A 12,378-nucleotide genomic window follows, 5' to 3' on the forward strand; every position below is an offset into this window, starting at 1 on the left:
CGGACGTGGTGGTGGGCACCTATAATCCCAGCTACTTGGGAAGCTGAGGCAGGAGAATCACTTGAACCACTGTTCTCCAGCCTGGATGACAGAGCGAGACTCTGTCTCAAAAAAAAAAAAAGAAAGAAAAAAGAAGCTACAATGTGTGTTGTTTCTGTTCCATACATCTATATATGTATTTTCAGGGAGACGGTCGAATCAGACCTGATATTTCTGGGGCTGCTGATCTTGGAGAATCGATTGAAGGAAGAGACAAAACCTGTCTTGGAAGAGCTCATCTCAGCCCAGATAAGGACTGTAATGATCACAGGTATGAAACAAAGTATATGGTGAAAACAGTAAGAATTTGATGTGGAAATAGACACGATTCACTCATTTAATAAATATTGTTGATGACCTACTCTGGGCCAGACACCATTCCAGGTGCTGGAGATGGGCAACAAAAAGGCACAATTACTGCTTTCCCAGAGTTTCCAAGTCAGTGGAATGAAAGAAAATCAACCAACCAGTCAAATAGTATCAGCGTTTTGAGGTACACAAATAGGATAATGCGGGAAAGTGTGTTTGACCATCTGTTTGAGATGAGTTGGTTAAGATAGGCCTCTCCGAGAACTGACATTTGAAATAAGACCTGAATGACAAGAAGACATGAGCCAGACAAAGGTGGTTTTTATTGTCAAATGCTAGAAGAAGAAGCATCCTCAGTTGATGGGGTCTATAAATATGCTGAAGGCTCATCAATCATAAAATCCATGATTCTAGAAATTAAAGAAAATGCTGTCCTCTCTACTCCCAATCCCAACTCCAGATCATACAAACAAGATAGCAGTGAGAATAAATTACACAAGAGAAATGTGTGAAATTTCTTAATGAAATCAAGTGTGACTTTATTAATGAAATTTCATGCTGATGCTATAATTTTTTAATTGGGAAAGAGACTAGAGGTGAATAAATGATTTCCTAATGAATTCATGTTTATATTTTTGCAGTGTGTTGCCTTTCTTCTGCCTGCTCTTATAGTCAGATGCTTTTAACTCTATCATTTATGTCTCGAAGATACATTATTTCCCCGTCAAAGCACGCACTTTCTGTTCCCACTTCCCCTGAACCCAGTTCTATAGTTGCAAACTCTAGAATACTTTCATTTCCTCTTTTGTACTTCTCTGTCCCCTGTTCTACTCCCCACAATCCAAGAGTGTCTTGGACTGTTTCTACTTTCTCCTTCTCTAACAACCCAGTCTAACTTTTTGAAGTTGCTGAGTTCATTTGCTATTGGCTAGGATTTCCCTTACACGGTGACCCTTCTGTTTCAAAGATCTTTGTTTAGCACTTAGATGACACATTCTCATAATCTGTCCTTAACTTAGATTTATGTACAAGTGTTCATCCTTCTCCACCCTCTCTCTTTACTTCCTCTTTTCTCATATTGGAATTTCTGCTCTATTTCTTTCCTTGCTTGTTTACAATTGTTTTCCCTCAAGTATTGCCCTTGGATGGAATGGAGGGGTGCTCTTTGATTTCTTACTCATGCTTGAATATCTTCCATTGCCCTGACACGTGAATGGCATCTTGCTCAGATAAAAGATTCTTGAATTATTGTTCTTTTTTCTTAATGATCTGCATGTAGAGGCTATTCCTTTGCCTTCTGGCTTCTGATACTGCTTGTGACAAGTCCAGTGAGAGTCCATTGTAAGTAACTTACTCTTTTCTGCACATAAACTTTTTAACTTCGGAATTTAGAAATGTTTGCCTTTGTGTTCCCCTTATTTCATTAACTTAGTCTGGAACATGGACAGCACTTTTAGAAAAACTTTTATTTTATTTCATTTTTTACCATTTTTGACATCTTTATTATTAAGTCATAGTATCTGTCACTTTGAATGTTATACATATGATGAAACAGATTATGAAAAGTATCATATTTATAGCAAGAACATTGGTTTATATAACTGAATCACCAAATACGCAACCCCTTGTGACAATAACTTAATGGACTCAACTCTATCCTCTGAATGGACCAATTTTATGATGATTCATTCACTTAAAAAGTTTTGAGTTGATGAGAGTTTCTTGTTGCTTCTTTCTGTGACCCAAGGCTTTCAAATCAATCTCTGGAAACCAGTGATTAGAACCAGAGTTCCCCAGAATTAAGAAGAGATAGGAGTGGGAGAAACATGGAGAGCACCTTTTAATCTTTCTTCCTGCGAGAAAAAATTTTCCTACTGTTTATTTAATTTTTGCCTCTGGTCTCTGTCCATTTTTACTTCTGGAATTTCCATTGTTGTCTATCCTCTCAGTCTATCTGTTTTTCTTGTAGTTGTCTTATTTATTTATTTATTTATTTTTTAGAGACAGAGTCTTGCTCTGTTGCCCAGGCTACAGTGCAGTGGCAGGATCATAGCTCACTTCAGCCTTGAACTCCTGGGCTCAAGCGATCCTCCTGCCTAAGCCTCCTTAGTAACTGGGACTGCAGGCATGCACCACTGTTCCTTGCTTTAGATTATATAGTTTTATAATTTTGCTTTAAGACTTTTTTTTTTTTTTTTTGCACCCAGTTTGTTCAAACCACAGTCTCAGGTCTCAACAATGCTCTTTATCTTTTTCAAATCCCGTTTTGAATTGTTCAGTTCTTAAATCATGTGTGGGGTGGGATTTGAGTTTTCCTAAGTGTTCTCCTTATTTATTTTTTATTTGTATTTATTTTTTGAGATGGCATCTCGCTCTGTCACCAGGCTGGAGTGCAGTGACATGATCTCGGCTCACTGCAACCTCCGCCTCCTGGGTTCAAGTGATTCTCCTGCCTCAGCCTCCCAAGCAGCTGGGACTACGGTGTGCATCACCACACCCAGCTAATTTTTGTATTTTTAGTAGAGACGGGGTTTCACCATGTTGGCCAGGATGGTCTCAAAACTCCTGACCTCAGGTGATCCTACCGCCTTGGCCTCCCAAAGCGCTGGGATTATAGGCATAAGCCACCGCACCCGGCCAGTGCTTTATTTATTTATTTATTTTTTATATACATATTTTTGAGATGGAGTCTCACCCTGTCACTAGGGCTGGAGTGCAGTGGTGCATTCTTGGCTCACTGCAACCTCCGCCTCCCAGGTTCAAGGGATTCTCCTGCCTCAGTCTCCCAAGTAGCTGGGATTACAGGCATGCACCGCCACACCTGGCTAATTTTTATATTTTTAGTAGAGTCAGGGTTTCACCATGTTAGCCAAGATGGTCTCGATCTCTTGACCTCGTGATCTGCCTGCCTCGGCCTCCCGACGTGCTGAGATTACAGGTGTGAGCCACCGCGCTTGGCCAGTGCACATGACTTCTCTAGTCATGTGCTCTGATTGTTCTTCCTGATCTTTTCCTGTCCAGTGTCTCAGATTCCTTAGAAAGGTTGTTAAATTTTTCTGTCAGATGATTGGAGTTGAGGCCTGGGCTGTTTATCCCGAGAACTGGATGTCTCACAGGTGGTAGATCTCTCCCAGGTGGTAGATCTCTCACAGGTGGTGGAGGGCAAAAAGCAGACAGGCTGTCAGCGGCCTGCTGTGGAGCATGGAGGAAACCTGTGAGCACTCAGGGCTCCCTGTATCCTTCCAGCCTCAGGCAGCTCCTTCCCACCACTTCAGCTCTTTTGAGGATCTTCATGCATATTTTGGTAGAAACCTGGGAGAAGCTATGTTAAGGATAGCCAGCCAGATATTATATGATTAATTTTTTAATGGTTGCTCTAGGCATCACAACGTACATACCTCTCCTTTCAAGAAGCCTTATAACCAGGAATGTCTCTTGCTTTCTCTTCTGTATGTGATTATTGTCATAAGTATGACATATGTCGAAAACCCCCACCAGATAATGTGATAGTCTTTACTTTCAACAGTGAAGAGTTAAAGAACACGAGTAAAGAAAATTAGACTTTTATAATTACCCAGATCATTATCATTTCTATGTTTTCATTCCTTAAGTTCTAAGTTAACCTCTGGTATCATTTCCTTTCATTTCAACCTAAAGAACCCTGTAGCTTTTGTTGTTGTTGTTGTTTATTTTTGAGCATGTCCACTGTCAACAAATTATCTTCATTTTCCTTCATCTGATAAAGTCTTCGTTTCTCCTTAATTCCTGAAGGATATTTTCAGCAGCTATTATAGGAGTCAGAATTGACACTTCAAAGTGAAAGATGAAGTCAGCACTTCAAAGATGTTCCACTCTTTTCTTCCCTGCGTATTTTTTATGAGAAATCTGTGATAATTTGAATTATGGTTTTCTTATATGTAATGTGGTTTTCTCTAACTGCTTTTTTTGTTTATCTTTGATTTTTAGCAGTTTGATTACTATGTGTCTGGTTGTGATTCTCACTAAGTTTATCTTGTTTGGAATTCACTGAACTTCTTGAATCTGTACATTTAGGTCTTTTATCATACTTGGGAAAATTTCTCCTATTATTTTGTCAATTTTTTTTTCTTTTTCAACTTTTTTTCCTCATCTTGTTGGACTCTAATGACATGAATATGAATTATTTTGATATCTTTGAGTCTGTTCACTAAAATGATTTTTTTCTCTCTGCTCTTCAGGTTGTATAATTTCCATTGATCTATTCTGCTATTGAGTACATTCAGTGATTTTTTTTTTAATTTCAGGTATTATATTTTTTAATTCTAAAGTATCCATTTGGTTTTTTCCCACAGTTTATATTTTCTTGTTGAGAACTTCTAGCTTTCATTTCAAGAATATTAACAGTTACCACAGGAAGGGGTCTTACAATAGCTGCTTTAAAAACCATTATCTGACACTTCCAACATCTAGACTATGTATAGATTGGCAACTGTTGTGGCTTTTCTTGAGAATTGGCCAGATTTTCCAGATTTTTCATATTGAATATCCCAAACATTTTGAGTATTATGTTGTGAAACTTTGAATCCTGTTAAAATCTTCTGCAGAATGTTGAGGGTTTTCTTGTTTGTTTGTCTGGCTAACAATCAACCGTAAGTTCTAACTTTCCTGTTGTAGGTGGCAGTTTCAATCTTAGCTTAAATATAAAATATTTTGCTATGGTGTTTGGGTCTGCCTCACTCAGAGGTTACTCTCACAAATGGGGAGTGATTTATATCATAGTTCAATTCCTGGAATTTTTGTTATCTTTCTTTGTATCTGGTCCACACATGCACAGCTCTAGACTGAACTTGGGACTTATGTAATTCACGTACTGAATTAGTCCCCATGTCTGGCTCTCTCCTTTCCAGGATTCCGCCCATGCCCTTTAGCCTACAAGAGTCCCTTTTCCTGGCTCTTCTGGCCAGAAAGACTGGGCATCTTTTAGAGTTCTGCTGCCCAAACAGCTTTTTAACTGAGGCCCACGCACCAGTCAAATATGGAATAGGGAAGAGAAAAAAAGTCGAGAAACTCATCCCCTTGTGGGTTGCTTCTGCAAATTGGACTGCCTTCCACCATCTGCCTGCTTTTGTTTACTTTTCAAAGTCCTTGGGGAGTTGCTGCTTGGTTTTTGTTCAGAGTTTTCCATTGTAATCAGTGGGAGAGAGAGATCGTAGTGGGCTTACTCCATTTTGCCTGGAAGTGGAGCCACCAGATACTCTACTAAACCAGAGGATTTGCCTAAACATTTGCAAAGCTGCTAACAAATGACGAAAATAGATTTGAATTTTGCTTTTTTATTTTTTCCCCCAGTCTGGCAAAAATACACTGGTAGATCATGAAGTAACCTGATGAAAAGCAGTAAGAACGGGAAAAGGGATCATGGAGTCACAGAAGGTCAGGGCTGAAAAAGACATTAGAGATCATTTCTCTTCATACCTGAAATAAGGACTGAACTCCCTGCTCTGATTTTCAAGGCTCTGCATGAATTAATTTAATCTTGTCAATCTCATCTTGAGACACTCCTCCTTTCCTCTAGGTGACAATCTTCAGACTGCAATAACAGTGGCCAGAAAATCTGGAATGGTTTCTGAAAGCCAGAAAGTCATTCTCATTGAGGCAAATGAAACCAACGGGTCCTCATCAGCATCTATATCTTGGACATTAGTAGAAGAGAAGAAACACATTACGTATGGGAATCAGGTACTCCTGAACACAGACATTCTGCCGCATTACCAACATGTCTTGCAGTGTTGGTGACTGAACAGCTTTGACCAAGAGTCAACATATGCTTCCAAATGTCTAGCATTCATGCTGTTGAATGAACTCAATTACATTGGTTTTTCCGTACTTTTCGTACTGAGCTTGAAGGTATAGTGCTTTCTTGTGTGCTAGAAATAATCCATCTTTTAAACTTAAAAAAATGGTTGGCCTTGTATGAGAAAGACTATAGTGAGTGAAGCTGAATCTATTTTCTCCCTTTCCCCTTGCTTGTCAATCACCCCACTGGGTTCAAAGGGGATCTAGTCTTTGGGAGAGATGCTGCTGTGTGTCTCAGAAAATCAGACTATGTTTTCAGAAAAAAGTTTCATTCATTTGTCTCCAGCCTTGTCGGTATTCTGTCTCCATTGTGTCCTTGTAGAACAATATTAGTTCCCTAAGGAAAAAAAATAGTAAGTTCTCATTTCAGGGAGAAATTTGTTAAGCTGCAGTGCTTTTGTATTTTACACTTGAAATGTGTGAAATGTGCTCTTCTCTGGGACTCACCAAGATCAAATCACGATGAAAACAGGACATGAGTAAGTGTTATGCTCCTAGTCACTAGTTGTCTGTGATGTGCAAAGATTGATCCAGCAAAAAGAAAATGCTTCTCTGAGGAATCAGAGTGACTTTTACAGATAGATCCTGGTCTGTCTTCATTATCTTCTCTCAGATATGCTTGTGGTTCTAACCACTCTGTCAAGTGAAAGAGTCTCAAATGACTATGTCTTGCTTTGTAGGATAATTACATTAACATCAGGGATGAAGTCTCTGATAATGGCAGAGAAGGAAGTTACCATTTTGCCCTAACTGGAAAATCCTTTCATGTTATAAGTCAACATTTTAGCAGCCTACTGCCAAAGGTAAGTTCTAAGAGGGTGACAGTCTCCCTGTGAAAATGCTGATGATGTCACTTACAGAGCATGGTCCTAAATTATTTCAAACCTTGAAACAGGAAAAATAGACTCAGTGAGTTCTCTGTATCTTAAGAGAGACAGATATTTTTGCAGAGGATACTAGTGTCTCATTTCCTACTAGGTTTGAAATAAATAAACTTGATTAGTCAATTTTCCACCATCTATACGATTGAAGTATCAGTGATTTCTTAAATTATAAAGATGATTTTGGGTGGCTGTCACTATATTGCCATGGTAAGGGGTCTCAAAGTATAGTGGAAACCCTGCAATTATACAGGAAGGCAGACCAAGAATAAGGGAATGCCATTCATTCTTTGATCGATGACCTCAGTACTCAAGAGGGTTGAACTTAAAGCTTTAGTGGGAGGAGGTAAGTTTTAGATACATAGTTATCCCTCAACCTCTTGCTGTTTTGCAGTTCAAGGTTCCATTAAGCTTGAGATTTTTCAGGACCACATTCCCCATGACAGCTGAGGTAAATTCCTGTAGGTCATCATTTTCATAAAATATTTTTTGTTAAGTAATTATCTTTACTGATTTTTGTTTTTCACTGATCATTTATCTGATGACCAAAACCCCAGTGTTTGTCTTAAAATCCAAAGGAAGGCTCATTGGAAACTTTTTTTTTCTTCATCATAAGTGTCATGATGCAGTCAACATTCTGAGTATTATTAATTATTTCATGTACAACCAGCTGACTTGATAAAAAAAAAAAATCTCCATTTTGGGTTCCTTACAGATACTGATCAATGGGACCATCTTTGCAAGAATGTCTCCTGGGCAGAAGTCCAGTCTGGTGGAAGAATTTCAGAAACTGGAGTAGGTTCTTTGCCAGTGCAGGTGGCATGAACTGCATGGAGGCATAACAGTCAGGGGGAGTGGAAGAGGTACAGGGAGTCACTCAGTTTGGCAAGGGCAGTGGTCCTTAGTCTGGCTGCATGAGATAATCACTTAGAAGCTTTGGAAAAATAGTAATACCAAGGGATCTCACCATTCAGAGATCCTGATTCAGTTGTTTATATGGGGCTTGACAAATCTGTATTTTTTTTTCGCATAAGTCAATTTTGCATTCAATGTTGAGAATCACTGGACTAGAACCTAAGGGGCCTGAAAGAGTATGGGGAGAAATAAGAATGGAAAGGTGGCTTGAGCTCAGCTCCTGGGGGGACAATGAGTATTTAGACATTATTTGCATATGCTGTCATCACAATGATGATATAGGGACATTCATATGACCAGAGATTCATGTAACACTAAAAAGACTAAAATATTTGTGTGCCAAAGCATTTTTCCATCCTAAATCAGAAAAATTCTTCTCTCCTAACACAAAGTGTCTCCATTCCTAGACAGAATGGGCAGTCCAAATGAAGTGCCTGTCATTCGGGACCCTTTGTCTCCTGTTAATAGAACCCCACAGAGTACCAGAGCCTTTCTCCACTTTGGTCACCATGTCACAACAACATGACTCCAACTCCTACTCGTTTCTACTCTGCCCTCCTATTCATTTGATTCCATTATCAGGCTAGCTTCTCAGCTCAGAAAATCCTGTCTTCTCAACGTGGCTGAAACCTAGAGAGTCAACGAGTTACTTCCATATGGCAGTGTGGAAGAAAAGTATAGCATGTTCTATGAATGCTGTCAGAATGCTCATAATTTAAAAAGCTGGCTATCCATAATCCTTGTCAGTGATTCAAGAGAGTATTCACCCAGCCTTAGAAAGCCATTCTGAAACAGGGATGTGTTTTCTTTCTTCAACTTCTAGGCCTGACATTACATACTTGAGTTGAGTGACTGTTGACAGGGTGGATTTCCTCTCATGCTAGTATTAACAGCACAAACAACTACAACTTGTTAGCATTTTAGACTTTATAAGTACTTTCCCATACAGCACCTCATTTAATACTCATAGCCCTTTATAGGCAAAATAATAATAATGATGGGAATAATAATAGTGAAAATGGTAAGATGACCAGGTCAAAATCTAGATCTGGTTTCAAATCCTGTGCCCTCTCTGCCATGCCATGCTTACATCATAGAATTGCGAGTACCTCTGTCTGACAGCTGAGAAAGCTCTCCCTACGCAGTGATGTGCAGCGTCTACATGAAACACTTACAGTAAAGGAATCATGTTCTGAATTTCTAAATCCATTGTATAAACTGCTGAATCACACTTTTTTCAGTCAAACTAGAGTTTTAGGAAATTTCCCTTAAATAATGAGTTTGAACCCTGAGTAATGATGGTTACTTTGTTTTTTTTAATTAGAGAAATTAGCAAGATAGCTTTGATCTCATCTACAATTAATGTGGTTCCCTCTTAGTTACTTTGTAGGTATGTGTGGTGACGGAGCCAATGACTGTGGGGTAAGTAGCTGCCAGTGTGTGTGGCCATAATCTCACATTCAATTATACTCAAGCCCTTTAGAGGTAGTACTCCTGGGGTATATATCATTTCCATTCCTCTTGATGGATAAACTTGCATTGGGAGGCTTTTGACCAAAGTCACACATTGATTCAATGGTTAGTTTAGGCTACGTGGGGTAGAATTTGGTTCTAGGGTTCTAATTTCTTTGGCTAGGTATCCTAATGCCATCTTTCTCATATGTTCCAGGCAGGGTTAAGTCTCTTGGTTAGAGTTTAGGCATACAAACCACCTTGTGGCCAGCTTAACTGGCCTTTTCTTATGAGGTTTGAGTAGAGACATATGTGAGTCTATGTGGGAAGTAAGCTGATTCTTTGCTTTCAGGCTCTGAAAATGGCTCATGTGGGCATCTCTTTATCAGAGCAGGAGGCATCTGTGGCCTCACCTTTCACTTCCAAAACTCCAAACATTGAGTGCGTACCTCACCTTATCAAGTAAGTAGGCACTTCCTCAAACATTGTTTTCTCTCTCTTGACTTCTGGTACAAATCACATTGTTCTGCCTGGGAAAGACCAGAGAAACTTTGTGTCCCTGGGTGGGGAGGGTGCTTTGTGGAAGAATGCAGCCAAGCATCCTACTTCCAAATGGATTTTCCAGAAGTTAAAAGTAACATTGGGAGAGCAGTGGCATTTCCAGTGAATTCACTGATTAGGTTATTTTTAGAAGATTGGAATCTGGAACTTGTTATGGCTTTGGAAGTGTCAGTCATCCTCATTTTTCAAATGTATCTATCTCCTTTCAATCTTTATTTGAAAAATAACGTTTTGAAAATCTTTATTGGCTTTTGCTGCTCTCACTAAAATTTGCTTTGATGCTCTCCCTGCCACCCTGCCAAAAATGTACTTCTGCTCCATTATATTTGAATGCTAGAGATAGTGAGCATGGTGGCTGCTCTTGATTATTGTAACTGACATGTGTTTCTAGTTTTAAAATGCTATAATGCCTACCATCTCACACTTCATCCTGGAGATGCAGGAATGGCTATTTTTTTTTTTAACAAATAAAAAATTGAAGTTCAGAAAATTTAACTGATGTGCCCAAGCTCATACAACCCTATGAGGTTAGACATTATTTTAGAATTAATTTTATTCAAGTGTATTTTATCTACAGATACACTATTTCCACCACATGAAAATAATAATTTGGCTAGGTCCTCCCTCCCAATTTTTTATTTATTCATACATTTGGCAAATATTTAGTGAGTAGGCATTTAGTGCCAGAAACTAAGGGAGATAAAGACGATACTTACTGATTTTGATAGGTGCTGTCCAGGAAATAAAACGGGTAAAGGGAATAAGATGGCTGTGTAGGTGGAAGCAGCTGCTTCAGATGGGGTGGTGCGGGAAAACCTCTCTTAGGAGAACCTCTCTTTATTGCTTAGAGAACCTCTCTAAGCAATAAGGAGAAACTACCTCTAGGCAGAGGAAATGTCATGGCAAAACTCTGATACAGAAAAAAACCTGGTTTGAGGATCAGGTTTTAACACCCCAGGACATCATAATGGGCATGAGTTTAAACTTAAAGAAGTATGATCTAGACTGGGTGTGGTGGCTGATGCCTATAATCCCAGCACTTTGGGAGGCTGAGGTGGGTGCATCACTTGAGGTCAGGAGTTCGAGACCAACCTGGCCAACATGGTGAAACCCAGTCTCTACTAAAAATACAAAAAATTTAGTTAGACCTGGGGGCGCATGTCTGTGGTCCCAGCTACTGAGGAGGCTGAGGCAGGAGAATCACTTGAACCTTGGAGGTGAAGGTTGCAGTGAGCTGAGATCATGCCACTACACTCCAGCTTGGGTGACTGAGCAAAAAACCCTGTTAGAAAAAAAAAAAAAGTATAATTTAAATTTAAAAAGTGTAACTTAAACTCTATTTTTCCCCAAATGAAATAGAAGTTAAAAGTGACATTTCATATGTCATCTATTTCATGCTTTAAATGTATACTATTTACACAATCAATCGACGATAACACAGATGAAAATGCTCATCCTTTCAGCCTACTTCAATTTGATATATGACTAATTTGAGTGTGTATATTGTTTTGGTCCAGTTTTAGAAAAAGTTGGGACTGCCAAAATGAAATTTGAATCAAATGTTTGCCAAGCTCCTGAAGCTCCTGTATGAAAATAACCCCTGAATCTGCAATTTTATTTAAATCCATTAGTTCACGGATGAAGAAACTGAGACAAGGGAAATGATCTTCTGCATCACATTAGTGAGTAGGTAGAAGATCTGGCACTAGCTCCACTGAGTTGAGGAGTTAAAACATTGCCTGCTGGAAGGACAAGAGCAACTGTAAATCTGGACTCCATCACCAGTTCAGGGACCCTGGACCTGGGCCTGGAATTGGCCTTCTTGAAAATTGGGTTGTTTAGTTTACTGGCAGCCTGCATCCACGAGCTCAGGGATGTCCATTTTCAAACAGTTGTAGAATGACTTTGTATTTTTTTTCTCCTGAGCTTTGCTGAACAGCACAGAGTGACTGACCTTATGTCTTTTCATTACTTTCACGTTTTATCATCTCTTTTCTTACACAGGGAAGGACGTGCAGCTCTCGTTACCTCCTTTTGCATGTTTAAGTACATGGCCCTGTACAGCATGATTCAGTATGTTGGTGTTCTGCTGCTCTACTGGGTATGACTTGGGACTTAGCCTCTTGGTTAGTGTGAACTAAAACAAGTAGCAATGCACTCTCAATTTACAATGCCTCTCAAAGAAAGAGTACAAATAGGATATCTGAGCAACAATAGCCCCTCCAAAAATATCCTTAAGAATTTTTTTAAGTAAATCAGAAATAGATTTGCACAGGAAAGGTTGCTGATGTCATTTCTCTGATACAGAAACCTTTTATCTAGAAATAGCTGAGGATGACAACTGAATATATTACTTTTTCTCTTGCTGCTACTTTTACCTGATTGG

The 12,378-nt window shown here is 39.2% G+C and overlaps 1 protein-coding gene across 4 annotated transcripts in view; it reads left to right on the top strand.

The window, feature by feature from the left end:
- The window catches only part of ATP13A4 (ATPase 13A4), a 156,579-nt gene that overhangs the window by 105,546 nt on the left and 38,655 nt on the right, over positions 1-12,378 (top strand). For all 4 annotated transcript variants that reach the window (XM_030937236.1, XM_010373005.2, XM_030937243.1 and 1 more), the window contains 7 exons: positions 186-310; positions 5,903-6,066; positions 6,864-6,986; positions 7,780-7,859; positions 9,359-9,401; positions 9,784-9,893; positions 11,997-12,093. In XM_030937236.1, coding sequence (XP_030793096.1) covers positions 186-310; positions 5,903-6,066; positions 6,864-6,986; positions 7,780-7,859; positions 9,359-9,401; positions 9,784-9,893; positions 11,997-12,093 — 742 coding nt within the window. The remainder of the gene's footprint in view (positions 1-185; positions 311-5,902; positions 6,067-6,863; positions 6,987-7,779; positions 7,860-9,358; positions 9,402-9,783; positions 9,894-11,996; positions 12,094-12,378) is intronic.

Source organism: Rhinopithecus roxellana, chromosome 1 (genome assembly GCF_007565055.1).
Source record: "Rhinopithecus roxellana isolate Shanxi Qingling chromosome 1, ASM756505v1, whole genome shotgun sequence".
Lineage (NCBI taxonomy): Eukaryota > Metazoa > Chordata > Mammalia > Primates > Cercopithecidae > Rhinopithecus > Rhinopithecus roxellana.